At 39.9% G+C, this 27,189-nt stretch overlaps 1 protein-coding gene across 2 annotated transcripts in view; it reads right to left on the reverse strand.

The window, feature by feature from the left end:
• Positions 1-8,529: 8,529 nt before the first annotated feature.
• LOC134212865 (uncharacterized) overlaps positions 8,530-27,189 on the reverse strand; it is a 556,490-nt gene continuing 537,830 nt past the window's right edge. For both annotated transcript variants that reach the window (XM_062691118.1, XM_062691117.1), the window contains exons 9-11: positions 12,743-12,926; positions 11,904-12,675; positions 8,530-11,592 (exon numbers count right to left, since the gene is read on the reverse strand). In XM_062691118.1, coding sequence (XP_062547102.1) covers positions 10,131-11,592; positions 11,904-12,675; positions 12,743-12,926 — 2,418 coding nt within the window. In that variant the 3' untranslated portion in view covers positions 8,530-10,130. The remainder of the gene's footprint in view (positions 11,593-11,903; positions 12,676-12,742; positions 12,927-27,189) is intronic.

Raw genomic sequence — 27,189 nt, forward strand, 5'->3', positions numbered from 1 at the left:
TCGTTAAGGGATACACTTGGGAATCTGTGGAGGATACCCTTCATAATCTAAGGAGGATTTGCTTCGGAATTCCTCTAGACTCGTTCGAAGATATTATTCGGAATTGTTCGGAGATTTGCTTCGGAATTCCTTGACAATTTATTTCAGAATACTTCGACGATTTGCTTCAGAATCCCTTGAAGATTTAATTCGGAGTCTCTCGACGTTCTGCCTCGGAATCATTCAACGATATGCTTCAAAATCCTTTGATGATTTGCTTCGAAATCCCTCGACAAATTGCTTCGAAATCATTCAACGATTCGCTTCGAAAAACATCCACGGTTTGCTTCGGAATTCCTCGATGCTTTAGTTCGGACTCCCTCGACGATTTACTTCGGAATCCTCCGACGAATTGCTTCGAAATCGTTCGACGATTTGCTTCGAAATCCTTTGATGATTTGCTTCGGAGTCCCTCAACAATTTGCTTCAACATCTCTGGAGGTCGAGTCAAGTACGAGACACTGAAGACGACCACACAGTTGTGGTCGAAATACGTATCTGCAAAGAAATCAAAATAATTGGTAGAAATAAATGGAGAGTACTGAACTCGTCTTAGACGGTTGAATTCTCTTCGCTTCATTCTTTTCGGAATCCTTGAAGGATTAATTCGGAGTCCCTCGACAATTTGCTTCAGAATCCCTCGACAGATTGCTTCGGAATCATTCGACGATTTGCTTCTACATCCCTGGAATATTGCCAACGAAATCCCTGGAACATTCACGTTGGAATTCCTGGAATATTCCCGTCTGAATTCATGGAGGATTCCATTCTCAATCTCTAGAAAATTCTCATTGGAATCCCTGGAACATTCCCGTCGAAATCTCTGGAACATTCCCTGGTGGATTTCCTTCAGAATCCCTGGAGGTTCGCTACGGAATGATTGGAGGATTCCCGTCGGAATCCCTTGTGGAATGTTGCATTATTATTTTTTCCATTTGGGATTTGGGAAATATGCAAAAATATTCACGGCTTACCGGTGGGAGCTTAACGGCGATCCGTCACATATTGTCCTTTGAGTGTGCAGGACAAAGCCGAGCGCTACTACTGCGCAACAGCCATGATACGCTATCAGTTTGAGTCGTTGTAGCAATCATCGGATGGTAAACAAACACACTTCGATATTGTCAGCTACAACAGAAAACACGTGCTTGAGAAAAAAAAGAATATGGATGAGAGAGGTAGTTGGACCGTATTTATCACATTATCACTAAGATAACTTTTTTTCAAATCGTTTATTTGGTAGGCTCAGTTGTTTTACAAAAAAAAACTCTACGGAGCCGAAAGCAATTAATTTACATTATATTAATCTGAAGATGTTTCAGACATGCGGTGCGAAACATCCTTACGAGAGGTCTTTTTCGGAGGCGACCGGTTTATGGCTGTATCCTCAGCTGCTTGATCCCTCCGTTGACTCGTTGATGACTTTTGTTGCTTCTTTTCCTCCGTCTTCAGCGAATTTACGTAATCCGTGCAGTGGCGTAGCCACGGGGTGGTTTTGGGTACAAAACCCCCCAGAGACAAAATTTTGAGAAGAAATGTTTTTTTCGAAAAAAAATGTTCAGAAAACCACGGTGCCCCGGTAGACCGTTATTATAAAATAAAAATGTCCATCAAAACCAAGTGCAGGGCTCGATTCCTGTGGTAATTCTGCACCTCCGGACCAATTTTTAAAAAAATCCCTAGGAGGAATCTCGAGAAATCTTGATTTGAAGTTTTTAGCCAAGAAATTTCAAAAAAATCCATTTAGGAATCCAAAAATATTACCAAAAACCCTAATTAATCCACCTAGAGATAGATGTCTTTCATTTCTTCATGTACCTGTCAGTTTGGAAGTAACCACCAGCTTTGCAGGGTTGCTGTCTGGCATTCTTAAAATATGCCCTGCCCATCGTACCCTTCAGCTTTAGCTACTTTCTGGGTACTGGGTTCGCCGTAAACTGGGCGAGCTCTTGTTTCATCCTTCGCCGCCACACACCATTCACTTGAACAACGCCAAAGATAGCCCTAAGTACGCGTAGCCTTTATTAGAACTATAAATACTTACAACTGACTTATCTTACCAAACGGACTTAAGTATGTTTTATATGGCTAACTTGCTCGAGTTTAGTATAAGTGTTGCTTTCAATTTTTAATAGAATGAAAGGTAAAAATTAATTTTAATTTAGTGTTTATGATCATAATGGAGAGAAGTAAAGACCAGAGTAAGTAATAGTAGTTAGAGCTGTTATACTCGATCACAGCACTTATTAACCGATCTTTGCTGCCAAATCTCGTCAAAGTTCTAATCAACGGACTAGAAAAATCATGTTTGATATGTAAGCGAAAACCTATTCGGTGCCTCTACAGAACTCTGGAACATGATAATCGGTTAAGATAAGTGCTTTGACGTGAATGGAAGCTCTAACTACTTTTAGCTGCTAGCAAAGCCATTAATTGCTCACCTCAAAACCATGATCGAGTTACAAAAGCTTAATCTTTTACCTTTTTCTATTAAATCATTCAGAACCTGCTGATTGAAATATTAATTAAAAATTGTTAATGTTTAAGCAAAGTAATGACGTAATCCGAATGATCAGGATTCTAGTGAACTCTATACAATTTGTTGATGCCTCATCTGTACTTGGTTCACCCATAAATTTACTCAACATGGCGCTTCTCGAAACTTTAAAATCGTATTAACAATTCCGAACTAGAAAGTAGCTGACGGAGATAAGCAAGGTTCATTTTGTTTATTTATCAAAGTGTTTTAAAAGTTCAAAAATTTATTATTTTATCTTAGTCGTAACCGTAACCGACAGGTACATGAAGAATATGAAGAGAAAGGTGATTACATTAGGTTTTGGGTATATTCTTTTGGATTTCTAAATGGATTATTTTGAAATTTCTTGGCTAAAACCTTCAAATCAAGATTTCTCGAGATTCCTCCTCGAGATAAAAAAAAATGTCCAGAGGTGCAGAACTACCACAGGAATCGAGTCCTGTACTTGGTTGTGATGGACATTTTTATTTTTTAATAACGGTCTACAGGCACCGTGCCCCAGACCAATTTTCTAGCTACGCTACTGAATCCGTGTATCCCAGTATCGCCTTTTCCACGAACCATATCTTATAAGTTTTGTTCTTGAAACTCATGAACTCCGCCATCTTCTCCCTCTCTACCATTGAGTATGGAATAGAAATTTCCGCCTGCTGGGTTAACGTTTTTGAAACTTCAACGTTTGGTTGTTCAGCTACTCTTCCTTCAAATCCAATCACGACATCCGAATAGGGTTTCTTTTCGTCTTCTCTTAATTGCCTGTTATCCTTCTTTTTTTTGGAACTTGTTCCTCAATTTTGGACACGAATCTTTTCGGTGCCCTTCTGCTTGACGCACAAAGCACTTATTCCGTAAATTCGGATAATTGTTTAGTTGGAGCGAAGGGGGGACTTTCTTATTCATTAATTCCGGTGAAAATGTGGTCCAACCCCAAATCCTGTGGGAATTTCTCCCGGATAATATTTTCCGCTTTCCCGTATTAACAAAGGCGTTTTTCTAAATCGTTGTCCAGTAGTTCAGGCGGCGAATCAAACACACGAATGTATTGAATTTTACTACCTGCCGCGACCATATGAATTTCCACGAAATTTCCATTCGAATAAGCAAACTTTCGGGGCTGCTTCCCTAGTAGCACAATTCACATCGATTTTGTTGCAGAAACTTCAATGTGACTAGATTTGGTTGCATATGAGTCACAGTGATTGGTATATGACAAGTGTGCTACTCGGGTTGTTCCTGATCAACGCATTTCTAATTCTTCTCTTCCTCTAACTGCTCACATTCACCGTCATACCAGTCGTTTCCCTGATCCGGGGGCACCGTGCCAAGTGCAGTTACCAATGGCGGATCGAATATCTCTCCAGCCATCTTCAAGCTCTTCCATTGGGAGTGCCACTACCAGCTGCTACCGGCTAGTCTACCCTCTTGTAGCCGCCCAATGTTAAGCCGCGGCGTCCGACTTCGACGCGTGTTGTACACCGTCGAGAGTTTTGAGCACAGGTATACTGCAACGAGGTAGTGGTCGGATTCAATATTCGCACTGCGGTAAGTGTGGACGTTCGTGATGTCGGAGAAGAATTTATTGTCGATTAAAACGTGGTCGATTTGGTTTTCCGCTTCTTGGTTAGGTGATCTCCATGTGGCCTTGTGGATATTTTTGCGGGGAAAGAAGGTGCTTCGGACTACCATTCCGCGGGAGGCTGCGAAGTTTATGCATCGTTGGCCGTTGTCGTTCGATACGGTGTGCAGACTATCCGGTCCGATGACCGGTCTATATTATGAATTCAGTAGAAAACCGAATTATAGCCGCTATCGAAATTGGATTTTTCTCACAATCCATACGTTAAACCTAATTTCGGAAGTAGTGCGCTGTATAGCACATCACCAAATGAAAACAGCGCACCACTTCCGAAGTTAAGTTTAACGTATGGATTGTGAGAAAAATCCAACTTTGTTAGCGGCTATAATTCGGTTTTGCACCGAATTGATAATACATTTCCTCCCTTCCTACCTGTGCGTTCATGTCACCGATGACGATTTTGACGTCCCGCAGTGGGCATCCATCGTATGTCTGCTCTAGCTGTGCGTAGAACGCTTCTTTCTCGTCGTCGGGTCTCCCTTCGTGTGGGCAGTGCACGTTGATATAGTTGAAGAAACGGCCTTTAATCCTCAGTTTGCACATCCTTGCGTTGATTGTCTGCCACCCAATCACGCGTTGGCGCATCTTACCCAGCACTATGAAGCCGGTTCCAAGCTCGTTGGTGGTGCCACAGCTTTGGTAGAAGGTAGCCGCCCGATGCCCGCTTTTCCACACTTTCTGTCTTGTCCAGCAAATCTCCTGCAGCGCCACGACGTCGAAGTTGCGGGGATGTAATTCATCGTAGATCATCCTGTCGTAGCCTGTGAAACCACTTGCGACTTGCAGTTCCATGCTCCAAGCTTCCAATCGTGATCCTTTATTCGTCGCCTAGGTCTTTGCCGATTATATCGAGTCGCATTATCTCTTATATTGTTCGTAATTAATGGTTTTCTACCCAAACAGCACACATGTTGCACACAAGTTTCTATGCTGCTATCTGGCTGCTATCTCAATGTCGGACGGGGAGCTGAAGGTGGGAAACGAAACTGCACCGTATTCACAATCATTTCGCACATGGCATACGAACGAGAGAAATCTGGAAAACAAACCGAAAACAATAGGTACCGCTTTGTGATGCTATGCGAGAACAACCTGCTGCTATACGTCTGCCAGCGACGGTAGCAAATGAGCAACTGTACCACTAAGGGCCGATTTCTTCACTCTCGCTTAGTCACTAAACTAGGTTTAATCGTATGGGTAAGCGCCGCTTAAGGGTTAAGTGGAGGTGAAGAAATTTGCCCTAAGATAACTTAATGAGGTGGTAAAATGTTGGGAATTTTTTTAAAAGAAGCTAAAAATAGAGAAAATAGATGCAGGGGCTAGCCCCCCTAGGCATCGGGGCTAGTTACGCCATTGAATAAACCTATATTAAACTATGGGAAATTTCATGAAGAACGAAAGAGAAAGAGATTCTTCCGTGCAGTGCCCTATAGTGAAAATGTGATGTGCTTTATGTGTTGTGAAACAAATTTCAAAAGTATACATTTGTTTTAGCTTGAAATTAAGTGGAAAACAGCGTCGCGAAAACATGTGTATCGGCTAGTAACAATCGAGCAGTGTGTCAAACCAACAGCTCAGAGGTAGGAAAATGAAAATATATGTGTTTTATAATTTTGTTTTTAATAATTTGGGTCTGGTGAACTAAAATATTACTGAAACGGAATTTTAAATAATATTCCAAACATTCAAGAATGTGGTCCATTCATTGTTGTGTACGTTAGAGATGGTCGGGTTTCGGGTATTCAAACCCGAAACCCGACCAGAACCCGAACCCGACGGGTTCGGGTCGGGTTAGGGTTTGGAAAATTAGAACAATGTCGGGTTCGGGTCGGGTACGGGTTTGTGAGATGATAAAATGTCGGGTCTGGATCGGGTACGAGCTTAAGAAATAAAATATTGGATATTTTTTTGTTCACTTCTGGTTATTTTAAGGCTTGTTCGTTGTTTGAGCCTATACCCTTTTGAGTGTAAAGAGAAATATAAAATATCTAGTGTGAGTTTTCCGCCAAAAATTAGTTCGGGTCCAGCTCGGGTTTAGGACTGAGAGAATTGTCGGGTACGGGTCGGGTTCGGGTTCGATAAGATTTTTCATTTCGGGTTCGGGTCGGGTCCGGGTTTGAAAAGAATTTATAAATCGGGTTCGGGTCGGGTTCGGGTTGACAAAATGTGAAACCCGACTGTTGGCGCAATTTGTCAATGCGCACAACTTCTCACCAGGAGTTTCACGTGGGAACACTATTCAACCGATTTTGGCTTAGGGTAAACGAACGACGTGGCGAACAGAACGGGGAATACATTAACGGCAGATGCACCCTTTTGTTGGATCTTCTTTCGCCAGAGCGACCTTACGACCGTGTGTTCAGGATCAGTGTCGAGTTCAAAACTAAACTTTATTATGCTAATATCTGTTAATGTGTCTGGTGTCTTTACAATAATGTGTGTAGCTCAAGGTACAATTTTTAGGGTAAGCACAATCTATTTAGTGTAGGTAAATTAAAACAAATTGTGTTTTCAAATAATTCAGTTTCATATGACTTCCATCTCCAACACCGACCATCTCTAGTGTACGTTCGATGTGAGATATTGTACTTGCATCGATTTTCAATTTGGTTTATTGACGGTTGTGATTAAAATACGGGCTGTTATTAGCTGGGTGGTGCGGATAGAATCGATTTGGTTGTCAAACTGAAGCCAAAATTTTCTATTGTGCCGGAGCCAAACATTGAAGATTGTGGTTATGTTCGTTTCTGATTTAATATTGAGAAATATTGTTATTATTTGGGGAAAAAATAAAACTAAACTTTGTTTAAGTTTTGTTTTCTTTGTAACTAATATTCTCACATTATATTTCGAGTGGAAAATTAATAGGAATGCAAATAAAAAGCACTCGTTACGAAATTTCACGAGATTCAGCAGCTGATTGGAGCATGAATGTATGTAAACAATCGTAAAGTCATGTAGAGTCTAGCGCATTTGTGCGCCCTCATGCAGCGTGAAAAGAGAAATTCGAAGAGCGGGAATTGTTTGACAGCCAAGTAACTGAAAAATAATTTTGTTTATGGGAGTAATTTCAAAATATCCCTCTACTCGCTTGAGCGCAGAAAAGCGGCTCTATCCGCAGCACCCAGGTTATTAGTATGGGAACATTTACCCTAGTTATTTTTACATTACTTATTCATTTGACAAACTCATATCACAATGTTGATAGCTTCGTTGAAATCCGCTTTTGTAGTTGAGCTCGATCCTAATGCTTGATCTTATAGAGAACACATTCGCTAGTTTGGTTTTCTCCTGGTTTTAATTATTTTATTGCCAAAAGTGTTTATCGTTCCCCACCGAGCAGGCACACTGCCTCTCGGTGGATATCAATTACATTTCAATTTAAAAGTAAAAAAGTGTCGATTATTCGTCGTCGTCGATCCAATCATCTCCACACAACGTATGGGCCAATCTCTGGTCGCAATACTAACTTTTATTGTGCTGCTGTAAGCACGCTCAAAGTGGGTAATTCATTATTCCATATCACGATCTCAAACGAAATAAATGAATAAAATGTATGCAGTCATTTCGTTCAGTGTATTTCATAGGAAAACTTATAATACTGTCAATGTACCTAAGCTAAGACACATACCGCGTTACAAATGCTGTCACTTTTAATACAAAATATTGCACACAAGTCATTTGCTTTCAATCTGAACACACGAACACCCAGCTATAATCTATACACATAAAAATGAATTTCTGTCTGTCTGAGCTCTGAATCTTAGACTCGGAAACTACTGAACCGATCGGCGTGAAAATTTGTATGCAGAGGTTTTAGGGGCCGGGAAAGGTTCTTAGGATGGTTCGAGAACCCCTCCCGCGTTGGAAAGGGAGGCTCCCATACTAATGAAACACCAATTTCTTCATAATTCGAGAATTAATCAAGCAAATAGAATTAAATTTGGCATGTGGAGGTTTTGGAAGCGAAAATCTGTTTCTCTGGTAGTAAGAAAACCCCTCCACCTGCTGAAGAGGGGCTACCATACAAATGATACAGAAATTTCTGCATAACTCCAGATCTAATCTGAGAATAAATAAATTTTAAGCGTCGTCTCGTTCAACGAAGTTCCAAGGCGATGGCCTAGATGGGCCATTTTAAGCGAACGCATGGTGCCTTGTAGAAACGTTTGGATCCCTATTGACGGTTATAGAAATTGATCTTCTCTGTACTGCCGGGCCATAATACCATGGAATCTCAGCAAACATGGGGCAAGTATGCTTTTAACGACAGTATATTGGGTTTCGGATAAAAGTAAGAAAAACATACGAAAAGTTAATATGTCCATATTTTCAGTTTATTGTGTGTCACTGTTTTCAATTAATTATCTCATTTCACGTTTTAGTTGCATAAACTGCTAGCTGAATGTGTGTTTGTGTAGGTATTTTAATCGGTCTGCCTGACTCTGGGTCAGCTATCGGCATCGTCATATCAATGCTTCATCATATCAATAAATGTAATATCATACATCAGAACTCCCGCTCAGCTAACTTCAATAATTTTAAGATTTGTAAATAAATGGATCATTTCTCTCGTATCGCGTGTTGCTCTTTGCTAGTATCATTTCTTCCCTAGCCGAGGCTTGCCATTCCTCAGACGTCTTCAAAACTGAGAACATATATGATTCCGGCTTGTTGACATACTCACTAAAAGAGGAGAGGCCAACATAACCGGATTGCATAGCATAATTGCATTGAGCCAACGATTAGTAGTGTCTTGAGAACGTAATTCAAACAGAAAAATAACCTTTATTATCTCTGCGTAATGCAAAATGGAAAAGTGTCGCACATATCTAGATAAAACGCTACAAGTTGGTTCCAATTTATTCTCAAGTTCTTGCTTGCTAATAAAAAATTTAATTTGATTATTCCTCATCCAAAGATTCCAAAAGGGGGTTAAGTATATCCATTATTGTGTGTGATTTCTTTTTAGTAAACTTTCACTACAAACTACTACACAATATGCGAATAAGTTTTCCTTCTTATATAAGGAGTGTAGCGCATCGAATGCATAAGCACGCGACTGCGCAAATTCCAAATGAGCACCAAATTTTCATCATTTTGTTATCAACTCCTGCTGTCTCTGCTGGTTCAAAAGGTTTTCTACGGTGCCTTCGCTTCACAAATGGTTCTCCGCTTTCCTAAAGATTAGTCAATTTTATACACAAATAGGGGTCAAACTGCTTTTGATTTTTTTTATTAGCTTTGACAAAAGTTTTCACATTCTGGATTAAATTCTCTCTTATAAGTCTAGTAACAATTAAATATTTTTTCTGCCAAAGGACAATTACTTGTTCGCTTGAACGAGCTTGTTTTGTATTATCTTCGAACGGTGACTCTCCAAGTGGAAATCGACCAAAAATCTTACTCTTCTAATAACACATCTTTCTTCCCATTTTATTTTTATTCTGCTCTGCATATATCGCCTAATAGTTACAAAAACACAAATCTCTCAACCGCTGTGACTGACTGTTATTTTGAATATTGATACATATTATAATCTGCTGCCTCCAATAGTTGGATCACTAAGCACAAACTCAAACATGCCAATGAACAGATACTCGTTAAAATGAAATGAAATAAACTGAAAAAAAAAAACAAAGAACAAATCTCTCTCAATCTCAACGGGCCTTTCCTCTCGCTTGCAAAACCATTCCTTTACTGACTGTTACATATAAATACAGAAAATTATACATTTAACAACTGATTAACCTGACTAACTGTGTAAAACAAACAGAACCTACTGTATAATAAAAAACCAGGATGACGACCATCGTTTCGAACTATCGAAGCCATCAGTCAGCGAATTTTCAATTACATAGAAAACGAGGGAACGTCCCACGTTGCTGCAACATTTTAAAAGCTATCATCGTCTTGTCATACGATCGACTCCGACGGATCTCCGTCCTCGGACCAGCTGACTTCCATGGGCGTATCATTGCCCTCGTTATTGGAAATGGTTCCGTTCAGACTAGCAACGATTTTCTGCAATAGAGGATCTTCGCTGGACATTGCCCCGCGGTTCTGCCGGTCGTCTTTATGCTGCACCAGCGCCTCCCTGGCCTCACCTGACGACCGAGATGACGAGGACGGACCACCGGTGCTGGAAGAGTTACTGCTACTGCTTCCGCTACTGGTGCTGCTTCCCCCAGACGAGAGGTCATCCGATAGGCAAGACGACGACGATCCCTCGTCGTCCGAGTTCGATCCGGATACAAGTGCCTCTCCTGCCGCTTCCTTTGGTAACGAGTTGTTCTTACCGGTAAGATTTTTTCGTGCGAACTCGCGCCGTTTCTTGTGCACGGGAGTGTCACTTCCGTATTCCGTCAGCGCCGTCGTATCACAAGTTATCAGACCCCGGTTCTCTTTACTTTTCTTAAAATTTGGGGTTTTGTCTCGGTGAAAAAACTCAATTGGTTGCTCCGAAGCTCCCTCAGCGGGGCCTTCTCCAAACGAACCGGCCCTGCTCCTTGTGTAAGGGCTTTCGCCTCCCATATCGCCTAGAAATTCCGTTTCTTCGAGAAATAAATCTTTTCCGTCTCGAAACGACTTACTGATACCGTTTTCCATTCGCTCGTTCAGAAACCTCTTGTGAGCGTACGGTGAGCTGCTGTACAGTGGAGGTTCCTTCCACGACAGAGGCATCTCCGCCATCCGGATGGGTTTTGAAACCGCCGACGACGAAGCGCCCGAATTCGAGCGCACAATCTTCTTTGGTGGTTCGGTAGCTGCCTTAATGCTCACGGACTTGGACCTCAGCCTAGGGGTACTGGGCGAACCCGCCTTGGATGGTGATGTATCTTGCTGTTGTTTTAAAATCGATCCCACCGAACTGGACTGCTGAATACCGTTCAGAGAGGCATTGAAGCATCTCTGCCGTTTCACATCCGGAGTGGCGGCAGCAGCGCCGCCAGCGCTTGCAAATGACGACCGAAAGGAACCCGCCCGGCGAACCATCCGCGAAGCGGAGATTTCCGGCGGTTCATCGTCCATCTCCAGTACCCAGGAAACCGAATCGCTCTTTTCGACTACGCCCTTGATGACCGGCGAAGTCGGCGGCGAGAGGTCGTCCATCTCGAACACCCGTTCCGAACCGGCACTGGATCGGCTGTGGTTCACCTGCGTCATCGTCGGCGGATCCAAACTGGCCCGGGTTGCGTTCATGAAGCTGGAATTGTCGTGGTAGCTCTTGGACAGCTCGGCGTACACGTGGGAGAACTTTTCCGAGTTCTGTTTCAGCTTCCATTGCAGTTCCTCGTTGTGCTGCGACAAACGGGTTTTGGTTTTGCTTTCCTGCTTCAGGTTATCCTGGAGAAGTTTTAGCTTCTGTTGGAGCTCTCTGGAAAGAAAAAAAATGTGAGGGAAATGTTAGTTACTTGGAAACTTCCGTCAAAGACTTGAAACAAAATTTAGTAGACTATAATTTAACTGCCTGTTTGCTTTCAATGGTATTCTCTTTCGTATATGTCCAGAGTCTAGAGAGTAGATACTGATGAACAAAGCAAAGAAATCTTTTCTGTAGATTGAAATTGAGTTAACAAGCTATGGATTTTTGTATAGATGAAAGGAACATATGTATACGCATGATTCATAGTGATGTGCAATTTTTTTTATCACGGAATAAGAGTATTAAGACAGAACAGTACTCACTTCTCCTCCTCGGATTTCGTCTTCAGTTGCACCTGCAGATCTTCAATCCTCGACTCCAGGGCGGAGACTTTTACCAACGCACTGGGCAGCTCCTTGGCATCGCGTTCGTACTCTTGCGTCTGCTTCCGCAGGTCGGAAATCTCCCGCTGCTTCAGGTCCAACACGCACCTCAAACTGTTCACCTCATCCTGCAGCACCTGCGCTTGGCTGAGATTTCCCGACGATCGATTCGTCTGCAGCGGAGCTCCCGAGAATGAATGATCCGCCGCAAACGATCCACCTAGGGACGAGCGCTGCGACGATTCATGATCTTCCTGGGGCGGCGATGGTTCCAGCGAATTCCGGCTATGCCGCAGCACGGTGCACTCGTCCTGCGCCAGGCTGATCTTCTCCTCCAATTCCATCTCGCGTGTTTCCGCCGCCCTGCGCATCTCCTCCATCTGTCGGTTCAGCTGCTTGAGCTGATCGTTAAGGTCACGTTCGCGCAGGGCTGCGACTTGCAGGCGCTCGCTAAACTCTAGCTCGCTGGAGTGCACCTTTTCGCGGAGCTCATTCTCGGTACAGGACAGGGCGTTTATTCGCTGCAGCAGGTCCTGCTCCCGGTTCTGCAATTGTTTGAGCTCCGCTTCTTTTTCGGCCAAACGAAACTCAAATTGATCCGTGGTGATCCGCAACTTGTCATCGGATTCCAGTTCCTGCCGGAGTAGCGCCGCTTCCAGGGCGGTGATCCGATCGGCAGCCGAGCGTTGCTGCTCGCTGAGACAGGTTTCCACTGCATGACAAAAACAAGAATTGTTAGTATAATGAAAAGCGTTTTTCATATAAGTCGTCTAACTAACCTTTACTAATTTCACATCGGTGCAGTTCCTGTAGTTCTGCTTCCCGTTCGGTGTTCTCCAGCAGCTGCTGCTTGAGCGACTGGCACGTGCTGCGCTCCTCATCGAGCATTGATTTGGTCTCTAGCAGGTCATGAGTGGTCTTCTGATGGGACTTTTTGATAGTGGGACAGGAAAAGGCATCCAGCTGCAATGAAAACGAAAGGAAATAAACGGTTAGATCGATTATGGCAAATAAGTCAGTATGGTACTCAGACCAATAGGAAGTGAAATCTTTGGAACATATTGCACGACGGCACGCTCCCCAACCGAATCAGAATAAATTGTCGATAAAAATGAGATCAATCTTAGAGGGATCGAATTTGCATCAATCGAGAGATATACGACAGAAACTGTATGGAAACATTCGAGAAGGGCAGATGGAGTATAAAACACGGTCAATCAATTCCGTTCCGTGTGAGTGATCCGTGTCGGCATCGACGGCGGGGTCGTCTTCGGTTTCCAACCATCACCACGAAAGGTAGATATAGAATGTGAGCATCTCGAGGTAGAAACGCATTATGGAGATGATGCTGTATTGAGGATCTCCGCTTGTGTCGTTAGATTAGGATTGAATTCGTAGAAATATCCATTCTGTTTGGTGGGATTTGTGTACAAGCCATCTACCTGGTTTGGATGCACATGGAAGGTTTTGCCTTGTGTGTCTACACAGCAATATTAGCTTGTTACAGGTGTGTGCAGCAATTTGCCTCTTTTTAAGTGAATTGATTCCTTCATCACCAGACGATGAAAAAAAATTTACGTTATCAAGCTATACTCCAAACCATTGCAACTGCAGTTCACATATTTTTGTCATCCTACTGTGTCAATGCACTAAAAATATAACTAAAGTTATTTATTGCAGGTGATTATGGTTCAAATGAGGCTACCTCTAACAATTTAGAATACTTGCATAAAGCATGGTACGGATCTAAATGATCAGACTCAGACTTGTGTCGCTTAAGGGCCGATGTCCACGTAGCGGTTTTCAACGCCACGTGCACGCAGGGTTAAAATAACGCTGGTGCATCGGTGTGGTGACGCTGCGTTACCGCCTTTTTCCGATGCACACCTGCGTTTTTTGACGCCACGTGCACTCTGCGTTGAAATGACGCTACGTGGGCATCGAGCCTTAATACTGCGGTAGATTCTCAGTAATGAATCTTGTTACAAAAGTTTTTAATAATTTAACATGAACAGTTTCTTTGAAGCACTTGAACATAAATTTAAGTGCAACTTCGGTCAAACTGGATTAATTTCACATTTTCATTTCCAAACATTTCCACATTTATTGCGTGCACAAAGTAATCAAGTTTTTCAAGTTATTTTTGAATTAGTGATTTACTGACGTGTGGTAAGATGGGCGGCTACAAAGCACGCTGCGGTCTAGGAAATTATCAGATTGGAAATTTTCTCGACTTCCCTGTGCATGGAACCATCATCGTATTAGCCTCATGATATACGAACTTGGCTTAGAAACCTTGCAATTAATAACTGTGGGAGCTGCGAGGCGGCAATGTCCCAGTGAAGGATGTAATGCCAATGAAGATAAAAAGAGGTTTACTGCCGCGCCGTGTGCGGCATATTTGTCCCATTCGTTAAAACGCTGGATTGAGAATAATGCATTCGAAAATTTTGATTATTTTAATAGTTCGCGAGCGCAATATATTTTAAATGGATGTTCCAAATATATAACACATTAACCGATACGACCTATCGATGATTTAAAAAAGTACCTACCTGTTAGATTTGGCGAAATATGATTGCAATTTATAAACTAGGTAGTACAACTATTTATGTTCAAACCAGTCCCACTGTCCCACAGTCGAATCTAAGACAAAATCATTTGCGCTTAAACTATTAGTTTTAGATATATAGTGTATATAGTGTTTTTTCCATGTAGTGAAATTAGGTGGTACCTATATTTCAGTAATTAATAATATTAACTTTTCAATTTTTCGGTATAGACTTGAACAATGTTCCACAAAGTTGTAGAGCAATTAATTTTGAGCAACTTTGCCGAAGAAACCATTTTTTATCACTTATGGTTCACAAGTTATGAGCTTTTTCAATAAATACGTTAGAGCGGTCAAAGAACCATGGATCTATCTCTTAAAACAGAAAAATATTTGAGTTTTTTAAAACTAATTACCTTATCAGATTCTGTCGTAATTTTAATAGGAAATGCTTCCTTTAACTGAAATACGCCTTCCAATGTTTGTTTACAAAATAATCTTCGCCCAAATCGCAGATCGGTCCCGATTTATCCCCTGCGACAGGTGAGCCTCGCACTTCGCTAAACCAACATGGAAAAAGATTTTCTCATCATCATTCACTTGCGTCAAAAAACTATTTTGGTAGGAATTTCCATTACACGAGAACTAAAATAATTTGAATATATTTGTTTGTGTTTTTTCTCAAATTATTGATTTCTTTACATTTATAAATTACGTCTAGAACAGCGGTTCTCAACCTGGGGTACATGTACCCCTGGGGTACCTTCGCTGGCCCTAGGGGGTACTCCGGACAAAAATGCGTAATGGCGGATGTATTACAATTCCAATCAAAATTTATTGATCAAGTTGTGATAATTGTGTATTTTTTATTTCAAAAAATTATACTGTACATAATATGCAATGCGATCAATACATCCCGATTGAATCCCGCCTTCCACAACCAGGGTTAAGATTAGAAGCATCCTTTTACGCATCTCGGAAACCTTTTTCCAAGCAACTCGAAGGATTCCTTTCAAGAGGCTCGGAAGCCTCCTTTCAAGTGGTTGAGCTGCCTTCTTTCAAGAGGTTCGGAAGCCTCCTTTCAAGAGGTTCGGAAGCCTCCTTTCAAGTGGTTAAGCTGCCTTCTTTCAAGAGGCTCGGAAGCCTCCTTTCAAGAGGTTCGGAAGCCTCCTTTCAAGTGGTTAGGCTGCCTTCTTTCAAGAGGCTCGGAAGCCTCCTTTCAAGAGGTTCGGAAGCCTCCTTTCAAGAGGTTCGGAAGCCTCCTTTCAAGAAGTTCGGAAACTCCTTTCAAGAAGTTCGGAAACCTCCTTTCAAGAAGTTCCGAAGTCCCCTTTCAAGAGGCTCGGAAGCCTCCTTTCAAGAGGCTCGGAAGCCTCCTTTCAAGAGGCTCGAAAGCCTCTTTTCAAGAGGCTTAAAAGCCTCCTTTCAAGAGGCCTCGAAGCCTCTTTCCAAGAGGTTTGGAAGGATCCTTTCAAGAGGCTCGGAAGCCTCCTTCCAAGAGGCTCGGAAGCCTTCTTTCAAGAGGCTCGGAAGCCTCCTTTCAAGAAGCTCAAAAGCCTTCTTTTCTAGAGACTCAAAAACCTCCTTTCAAGATGCTCGGAAGCCTTCTTTCAAGAGGCTCGGAAGCCTTCTTTCAAATGGTTAGGTTGCCTTCTTTCAAGAGGTTCGTAAGCCTGCTTTCAAGAGGCTCGGAAGTCTACTTTTAAGTGGTTCAGAAGCCTTCTTTCAAGAGGCTCGGAAGCCTCGCTTTAAGAAGCTCACATTTCTTCTTTCAATAGGCTTGGAAGCATACTATCAAGAGGCTCAGAAGCGTTATTTCAAGATGCAACTTTTAAGTGGCTCGAAAACCGCCTTCAAAAGGCTCGGAAGCATCTCTATAAGAGGCTCAGAAGCCTCCTCTCAAGAGGCTCGGAAGCCTCCTTTCAAGAGGCTCGAAAGGCTCCTTTCAAGAGGTTCGGAAGCCCTTTTTCAAGAGACTCGAAAGCCTCTTATCAAGAGGCCCAAAGCCTCCTTTCAAGAGCCTCAAAAGCCTCCTTTCAAGAGGCCCTGACGCCTCTTTCCAAGAGGCTTGGAAGGATCCTTCCAAGAGGCTCAAAAGCATGCTTTCAAGGCTTTCAAGGCTCTGAAGCCTTTTCCAAGAGGATCGGAAGGCTCTTTTCGAGAGGTTCAGGAAGCCTCCTTTCAAATGGTTAGGTTGCCTTTTTCAAGTGGTTCAGAAGCCTTCTTTCAAGAAGGCTCAGAAGCATCCTTCAAGAAGTTCATTCTTCTTTCAATAGGCTTGGAAGCATACTATCAAGAGGCTCAGAAGCGTTTTTTCAAGATGCAACGGAAGCTTCCTTTTAAGTGGCTCGAAAACCGCCTTCAAGAGGCTCGGAAGCCTCTCTATAAAAAAGCTCAGAAGCCTCTAATAAAGAGGCGCGGAAGCTTACTCTGAAGGGACTCAAAAGCTTAAGGGAGCTTCCCTTCAAAAGGGCTCGGAATTATGTTTTCAAGAGGATTGGAAGCCTACTTTCGAGAGGGGGTACCTCAAACCATGCAAAAGTTCGAAGGGGTACCTCTCAAGAAAAAGGTTGAGAACCGCTGGTCTAGAAGAATGAAATTTCCCTGTACATCAATCGAAAAAATATATAAACAGCTTTTCTAGCTGGAAAACATTTCTAATTTTACAATATTAAAAATAGAGTTATAGATGGCACTCTCATGCTCCATTTTTTAAGAATAGAACAATCCAGCTTTTTACGCTAGCCATAAATTTACAAGGGGTGAATCGAATTTGACGTATGCCGTGAACGGAATTTGAAGTAGGATATCTTGGTTGCCATGAATTAGAGTCTAAAGATCTGTCATATTTGCTAACATCAAAATATGTTGTGAATATAGTATTTAATTTTGCGAAGCTCAATTTGTATTTCGTATATGCTATTAAATATGGAACTAATATCATTTTTTTCTATATAGATTTCGAAGTGCAATTGCAGAGCTTAGATTAGCATACAACGAGTGCGACTTGCAAACTGCATCGGGAAAAGAAGAACAATATATGGGATTTATTTGACCGGCTCGTATTGCCCTATGATTTTACAGTGGACGTTCTGAATGACCCAGGTTACGCAGGATCGATGAAAGGCGTAAACCAGTTCAAGCGAGTATCAGGATGGTCGGTGGCTATGGCGGATTGAATCTTAGATAATAATGGGATAATTTGTAATCACCAGCCACAAGTATTAGACAAATAAATGGTCCACATAGTTTCGCAGTGACCAATATACTATATATATGGGAGCTCAGAACTTTCTCGGTTTGATCTAGAAATGGACTACGGAGTGGGGTAGTTTCTACGTTAGTTCTCAGAATCACAGCTTAGATTATGAGCCATGCTTCAAGATAGATGTCCCATTTAATCTGCCTGCGTGATTAGTATCCCCATGTAACATCTACCTTTTTCTCGCAGATGTTGTTTCCGCATTACTGGTATTATATAAACTCGCCTTAGTAGTTTTAGATTCGCATACTTTTTTAAGTAGGAGCTATATACTAATTACGCAAGGTCTTTTTTTTCTGAGGGTGTCATTCCTTCATACTCCCTATAGTATACGCTTCGCCAATACATTAATCTTTTGTGCAGCTTGAGATAATATCATCATACATTCCATTCCCATCACTATTAGATGATTTAGCGAAAACGCTCTGCTGGCCCACCAAGTACGCGAATGATTAAGATTGAGATTCGTTCCTGAATTCCGTCCGAGTTTGTATTTTAATGGACACCTAAAATGAGTATAAAAAATAAAAATATGTTTTGACTGATTGAAATATTGAACCAGTTTTGGGGACATGCTTGAACTTTTAAAAATTATGACAGTTTAATGTTTTCATTGAAAATTTCAACTAGTCATAGATTGCTAAGATCGGTTTGTAAAATTTATAGTGGACACAGCATGTGTCAAAAGGGGTGATTCAAAGCATTATGGCACTTCCGCGTAAAAAGCTGGATATTACTTTTATAGTTCTTTAACTTTTGGGGAAAAGCTCCCCTTTTTGATCAATTTTCATAAAGTTTAACGTAAGTTATGACGATTACAACAAATACCTAAGTCAAAATTGAACAAAAGTCCTAAAATAAGGAATATATTTTCGATTTTATTCAGGGAACGATAAAGCTTGTCATCCTGAACGCGTCATTTTTATTCCAACTCAAGTAAAAAAAACATTATTTTTATGAAATTTAAAAATAAATTGAAGAGCGTGAGTATTTAGAAAGTCTGGCAGCTACACACATTCTTCATCGGCAATTGTTAAAAATTATTCCAAACTGGAAGCGATCATTCGGAAGCATGGCGATGCGAATGGCAATGCAGCCGATTCAATGTTGAAATCAAGGGACCGATTAATTTACATGAATCTATGCCAAAAGGTCAGAAGATAAAACGTCTAAAGGGATAGAAAGTAAAAAGGATAAAAAATCGCTAGGAACAAAAAGTCGATAAGGATATAAGATAAAAGAAGAGGTAAGGATTAAGAAGGAAGAAGAAAAAAAAGAGAAGGGAGAAGGAATAAGAAAGAAGAAAGTAGGAAGAGGGAAGAAGTAAAGAAAAAGAAGGAGGAAGGCTAAAGGAAAAGAAGAAGAGAAAGAAAGAAAAAGAAAAACGAAAGTAGAAGTGTGAAGGAAGACGAATTAAGAAAATAGAAAGAGGAAGAAGGAAGAAAGACGAAGAAAAAAAAAGAAGGAAGAGGGAATAAGAAAGAAAGAAAGAAAAAAAGCAGAAAAAAGGAAGAAGAAAAACGTAAAATTGAAAATAAAAAAAATAGAAGGAAGAATGAAGCAGAAAGAAAGAAAACGGAAAAATAAAAATGAAATAATGAAAGAATGAAAGAAAAAGAAAAAAAAGAAGGAAAGAAGCGGCGGTATGCATAAAGAAGGAAGAAGGAGGAAGAGAGAGAGAGAAAAAAAAGAGTAAGGAGAGATATAGAAGAAAGAAGGAAGAAGATAGAAGAATCTTTTCATCGTTCAACCTTTTGTCCAGTCCGACCATTTGTCTCTTCGACGTATTGTTTTCGACCTTTTGCCTTTCAACCTATTGTCTTCTAGACCTTTTGTATTTCGGTCCTTTGTCCCTAACCAGAATTAATAACTACTCCGACTGTATGGAAACAGAGTCAAATCAAACTGTTGGCAGAATCCACTAGCATTTTTTCAGTACCAAGTGACAGCGCTGGCAATTCCGGCAACGAGAGTGTTAACCATCGGCATTCGATCATTAGGAATTCAAACACTTTCAACTGCGGAGGACCTCTAGGATCTCTTTGCCCAGATTGATTGTATGTTTCAATGTCGTCTGTCCTGGCGAACTATTCTGGTTTAGTTGAATTTTTCACAACACAATGATGCTTCAGATGACCCGTACCAAATCTTCTGAAAGCGTCTCGGATGTCGTGGACAACCACATTTGTTAGATCTTCTGCGAAAATTTGTCAAGTATGGTATGTAAAGGTATTCATCATCACTCCGATAGCTGAAGCTGCTACTGGGCGATCGTTTTCTGGGCTCCGAAGGTGTAAAACCAATAGGAGATCCAGTATGAGACAACAGCGACTGAATTCCATATCTCTACTGCACTTCTATAAGGACATGGCGAATAAATGTGGATGAAGTGGTTAATCAATTTATTTCCAGGAATAGCCAGAGAATAAATATATATATATATATATATATATATATATATATATATATATATATATATATATATATATATATATATATATGTAAGCAGGGCCTAATGGCATCATTAGTAATGCTACCGTTCCAGTTATATTTTTTCCTCGATTTACAGATTTTACAACTGTCAAAGATATAAAACGGGAAATGCATACAAACTGAACATGTTTTATACTGAAAATTTTATACAAAAATAAGATCTTCCAATACCAATTCAAATGTTGAGATGAAGTTGTAAGAAAAAATTGACATGAATATGGCTGAGGGATGTTACATTGGAGTTAGTTTGCAACAGCTTTTCCTCGACCAACATATTCGGTGTACGGCTGGTAAACTGCTTCGAAAGGATTTGCGCAACGACATCACCAAAGGCCTGATGCAGAAGTTTCTAATCTTTCCAGAGCACAATCCTTTATTGTGCGTTATAAAAAAATAGTATTTTTGCCATAACTTTTGAGCCTATAGCCCATTTTTAATAGAAAACCCCATTGAATGCAAATTGTAGCGGCATTTTTTTTCTTTTCGCAGTGCATTAACCCTTTCGCACCCAGGACTTTTTTCAAAGATTTCGATAGGAAGGAATCACCTTTGAGAAAAATGCTAGAACAAAAATTATTTGACATAGCTCAAATAAGTGGAAAACTAATTGTAAATCACAAATTACATGATTGTTATCAATATTTACATTTTATTCTTTTTTGTTAAGGTTTTCAGCCCTGGGCATGTTTGGATTTAAATAAATTGACTTAAAATTGATCATACATATTTGCATTCTTATCGAACCTTAAAGTTGTGCCGAATACTGCTTTCAGATATTGAAACAATTCGATGAAGTAGGAGATGAGCCAGCCTAGGGCTAAAAGTCTATTTAATAAAGGCAAAAAAATCGATGAAGAGTAGAAGGAGAAAAATTCGAAGCTACATTAATAAAGTTGAAAAAAACTGCTCTACAGACACTGGGCGAGAGAGGGTAAAAACTTGCACATCTCTTATTTTAAAAATAGGTATGTGTGTAGCATAGGATTTGCTCTTCAGTTATGAACATGGTATCGAGGCAAGATGAGCCCAAATTTTGCTCGAGGTTTACGAAAATACGAACCATCTGCACGCCAAGTTGGTCAAGACAGGCTTTCAACAGCTTCCGTCTAGCAGCTCGAATTGATCACTACCCGTGCCGGATATCCTTTCATCCTATAACGGATATCCAAAAAATGTACGAATGAATTTATTTGGATTAATTTCCATTTCCATTGTATGGATGGAATACTGTACCGCTCATAAAAAAATCTACTCCTCCACTTATTTTTGGTCGCAAAGAAAAATACGCGCCAGATAGTCGCCTAAGAAAAACATCTTCATTGGCATTACATCCCCCACTGGGACATTGTTGCCTCGCAGCTTAATGTTCATTAAGCACTTCCACAGTTATTAACTGCGAGGTTTCTAAGCCAAGTTACCATTTCTGCATTCGTATACCATGAGGCTAACACGATGATACTTTTATGCCCAGGGAAGTCGAGACAATTTCCAATCTGAAAATTGTCTAGACCGGCACCGGGAATCGAACCCAGCCACCCCCAGCATACCTCCAGAAAAAAAGCTACTTCGATATTTTTTAAAATTTGACCACGTGGTGCATTCCGGCGGTCAAGGATGTTATCGATCATTTAGTAATTTGCGTTCGATCATTTAGTAGTCTATCAATAACTCATTCCAGAAGCTGAATTTCAAAATGTGTTGTATGGCGGACTTCTAGTGCGAAGGTTTTTCTACATATCTGCCTAATGGTTCGTTGTTAGAATTCAACTAATATCGTAGTTATAGCGCTAGTTGCAGTAACTTAAACTAAATGATTGGAATTTTGTTATCATTTAGTCTAAGTTACTGAAGCTATAGCTATAACTCCGTTACTAGTGGAATTCAAACAACGAACCATTGAGCAAAGATGTAGAAAAACCTTCACACTAGAAGTCCGCCATACAACACTTTTTGAAATTCAGCTTCTGGAATGAGTTATTGGCAAACTACTAAATGATCGAACGCAAATTATTAATTGATCGATAACATCCTTGCCGGCGGTGAATGCTTGGATAGCATGTGCTATTTGTACTGCGGAGAAGTTTTTCACATCTATGAGTGCCTTGGGAAATGAACAAGAAAGTTGTCATTTTGTTGCAAGGCACAATATCATAAATCCGTTAAAAGGCGTGTAGTGCGGTTTCTCAGAATTCAAACTAATTCTGTTCAGTTTTGGTCGAATTTAGCGTCTTTTCATCACGAAACAAGACTATGGAGAGATATGCCGTCCCGGTGGTGCTCAAGCACATCCCAACGTGTCCGAGATCCGATAAATAAAAATAAAAATATTGGTCTATCGGTAACCGAAGCGCCAGTTGACAGCCGTCAAGGCAAACTGACATGCAGGGGCGAGGAAAGTTTGCTGTGCAAAAATTGATAAGAAAAAGTCAAACTAAAGGAATTTTTCTGAAGTTTCAATTATTGCTACTTTATCGCAACAACTTTCAAGCTCTACATGATCAACTAAAATTCAATCGGAAGTTTATTTACGCTTAGAGAACGTAGCATAGCTAAGTCATATGTAGCCCCGAATTATTCTTGGATTATACAGCCGTCATCAGCCCAATTTAATTTATTTTAATACACAGAATGTTTTAGGGATTGAGACATTTTTATTCCGTCTCAATTGCTGAACTTCGCTTGAATTTAAAATCAATAATTTCAAAATATTGAACTGGACATAAACGAAATAGCTATTGAAATGTAAGCTCTTATACAGGTATTGTAAAAAAAGCTTGAAAGGTGTGTGTGTGCGTTGATTTAATTTTTTTTATCTAAATCAAGCTGTCATTGAGTCACATAAATTTATGGTCAGGTATTTAATCAAGAACCTAACTGAGTAGAAATATGATTTGGTACAAAATTGAGATCTGATTTATTCAAAACACTGAGAAGTAGCAAAGAACAATTATAATTTCAATAAAAACAATTGCAGGGTAAAAGTTCCGATAGTCGTGGGCGCTCCTATAGTTGCGGTAGTGTAGATTTTAGCGAATTTTCATATCAAACGTAGCAACCCACATTGTTGATCAATTAGGTAATTTGTCACTATACAAAACAAACGACAACAGCTCAGGAATACACTCGAAATCGATAAATAGGGGAACTGTTCCGATCTCCATCTCACTGTACATATATCCATCTCATAGCTAAACAAAGAAATACGGGACCAAATTCGTCGCTTCTTTTTGCCAACATGTGTGCTCACTGCTCACAAAAATAATAAACAAACCAAATTTCTTTCCATTGCTTTGTTTTTTTATGGGGTGGAAATATGATCTATGAAATAAAGTGGAAAACCGTTCCCCTAAACCTCAAATACCTTATTTTTCACTGGCCCTTGCACCAATAGTTGCGGTATATTGTTCCTATAGTTGCGAGTCCCGTAAGAAAACAATGGGATTCGCAACTTCAGGAACACGAAATAAAAAATACCACAACTATTGGAACAATGTACCAATAATTAGAGGATTGATTTTAGGCAATAATGATAGGCTTCCTTGCGATCGGAACATATTTCTCATAAAATAAAGTTGATGAGCTTTTGGATACACTGTAAAGGTAAGTGAAATGAAGTATCGTTTAGATGTGAGTGATAAAATAGTTATGGCGCGTGCTTATTACCTCCACTATTGGGTCTTTTACCCTACTCTGCATGATGCTCATTGATAAAGATAGTTTTGCAAAATGAATAGGTAGCTTTGAGGTGGTTGATTCCTCATGCTTTTATCATTTCACAATTTAAGCATGTTTTATTTTAACCATGATAAGATCATGGATGGATTTCACATATTCCATGGGCCGAAAGTCTCGTTAATAAAGACAATCCAGCTTTCCACTTTCGCCATAATGGCGCATGCTATAGAAAGTTTGACAATAACTTTTTCCCGACACTGAACTCAATTTTCATCTGGTAACCATTGCTGTGTTCCGTTGCCAAAAACATCCAAAACTTTACAATGTTGTGAAAACTCGTATGTGAATATGTACATTACCCGATCAGGAATGCATAACAAAATTATAACTCAATTCTATCAATTGTTGTTATTTAAAACAACGTGTGTTATAATTAGATAATTCGATAAAACTGTGTCTTCGGTCAGTTTTATTTCATATCAAAATTATAACAACATTAGTTATGAATATTTCCACAAAATAATTGCCTACATTTCTGGTAGACATTGGAAATAAAAATCGGAGGTAATCACTTTCAGTATAACTTGAACCCGCTCAATATTAATACATAGCTGGAACAAAGTTAATTAACATTGTGGATGGAAATCCGTCGTGGTAGCGTAACAGATTTCTGTCCGTGGTGTAGGCATTTACCTTGAAAGCAGATTTTTGTACAGAAAAATTATATCAACGTTTGTTACAACTGACTATAACTATAACTGCACAACTGTCATCATCGCAGCAAAGCTAAATCAACAAAAATACAGTTGTATGCAGCTTTTGAAACTTGGAATCCGTGAGGAGTGTCCTTAAACTTAAACTCACCTCCGAAGCATGAAACCAAACCAGTGAGCTCTAGACGACTGTTAGTATAATTCTGGTTTAGTTACCAAATGGAATGGACATATAGTCCTGTTGAAGGTACTGGATACCTAGATTTGACGCTTCGTAAGATAGAAGGGTGTCATCAACTTGCTAGAAAATAGCAATAAACAAGGTACTATGCCTGCAGTTTATCTAATATTTATTAGGCGATCGATCAACCGCCCAAAATCTGTAAAATATTCATATATTGTATAAAGTATTTGCTTGAAAATGTTTACATTCATTCACTTTAGACTGCCCAAAATATAGGTTTCTTATTTCTATGCCTTTTGTTCCTATTTTCAAATGCAATATAAAAACGAAGTTATAGAACTCAGTGATGTCCATAAAGCCATGTCCATTACACACTCGTAATAGTTCAGGTCTCGTGGATACAGAAGTATCATTTTAAATTAAATTGGATTAAAGCTTTACGATGCTCAATGGCTGTAGTCTCGATTGACGAGCAAATGCGCAGATGATAACTATTATTTTCTGTCAACTCAAAATGTACACATTCTGAATGTAATGTAGTTTTGTTTACATTCACTTGAAAGCGTTATAATATTTTTCCTTTGACAATTGAATTTTGTAACGTTAACATCTGTTTCCCAATGTGTCAAACAAACAGATTTATATACACATAATGCTTCAAATTTGAATTATTTTTGTCGTATCAGAAACGTTCAACATGTTTAGACGCGTCGTAATGAGCTGAATATCTGAAATTAAACATAATTTATCATTATCAAAGATTACAAAACATTGTTTTAAAGTTGCCAATTTCCACACAAGAAATATTTGTTGATGAACACTAAACAACAATTCAGCTGTTATTGCCAAGGAAGAAAAGCAAGGCTTTTGTAATTTCCAATCTGTTTTGAATATATTTTTTTATTTCCAATCAAGCTTTTGTAATTTCAATCCATGGAAACATCAATCTGTGCTTAACTATTTTTATTATAATTCCTTTGTAGATATTTTTCCCTACCCAAATAGATATTCAATCGGGTTGAAGAAAGAAGCATATTCTGAGGGGAATATCCCCCGCCAATATTCTTAAACTGACCAAATAAGTACACTACAACTGTACGATTGCAATGGATTTTTGCTCTATCCATAAAAGACTAATTTATGATAATCTGACATTGCGTCAAAAGATGTTTCCAGAATAACAGAAAAATAATGGATAATAACCGATGAGAAAAACTCAAACTCTGACAATCCATTCTCAAATTAGGAAGAAACTAAACCAGAGGAACGTGCACAATTCGGCTTGGCCGATTGCATCATTTCATTATTTTTCAGGGTGCTTTCAATTTTTACAGTACTGAATTATCGTTCTAACTAACTGTGATCCTGAAAAATAATTTAAAAAGTCAGTTGTGTATGAAAAATGTGTGCCCGATGCTTTCTTGCTGAATCGCAAACGAGGGCTCGAGAATGGGATTTGAGTAGCTATGATTCTCTCAACACTGGGGTACACATCGTGATTTTCTTCGAAAGCGCTGTCTGGGCAGGAGTTTGCTAGATACCCTGATACCCTGGAGAAAAAATGTTGCTTTGCGATCCTTTGTATTTGTAAGATGAAAAACAAATTACTGAAAAAATAGTATTAAAATAATTGCAAGTTTCATTGCTCCACATGCTTCTCTTCTTCTTTTTGGCATCATTACATCCCCAATTGGGTTTTCCACAGTTATTAAATACGAGGTTTCTAAATCAAGCTACCATTTTTGCATACGTATATCAAGAGGCTAGCACGATGCAACTTTTATGCCCATTTTCGCGCAAACTCTAAACTTCACTGAATTCAAAACGCTTACCCTTTGCAGTTCGTAGATGTTCATATCCATTATGTTGAACATTTTGGCGGTTCTCCGCTGAATAACTCCTCCAATATCACTGATAATCCTCGACATAGCTCACTGCATTCAACTATTCTTCCACTTTATTCAAAAGTTCATCACACATTTGATCCCGATTGATGTTTCGATTTTCTTCACTGAAAGGTAAAATACTGACTGACAGAAATTCTACCGACCGAAGTACTTTTCCAGTCACGTTTTGTCCTCCGGACCCGGGCAATTACCACCTTTTATGTAGTGGTCCGCAGGATAATTCCACTTAGTACCCACCGCTACTAGTGGTTGTAACGACGCATATGTTCAGAGTCGCAGAACCTTTTAGGACCGTAGCCTAGGCAGAAATGACTCCAACTGTCATGCTCCGACATTCAGGTAAACTTTATTGGAGTGAATTTGCATAGGTTGAACAAACTATGCAGCCAGTGTGAAGTTCATGCATAGGATAATCCGGTCCCAGGTAGTGCCGCTTATTAT

The sequence above is a fragment of the Armigeres subalbatus genome, chromosome 2, assembly GCF_024139115.2.
Source record: "Armigeres subalbatus isolate Guangzhou_Male chromosome 2, GZ_Asu_2, whole genome shotgun sequence".
Classification (NCBI taxonomy): domain Eukaryota; kingdom Metazoa; phylum Arthropoda; class Insecta; order Diptera; family Culicidae; genus Armigeres; species Armigeres subalbatus.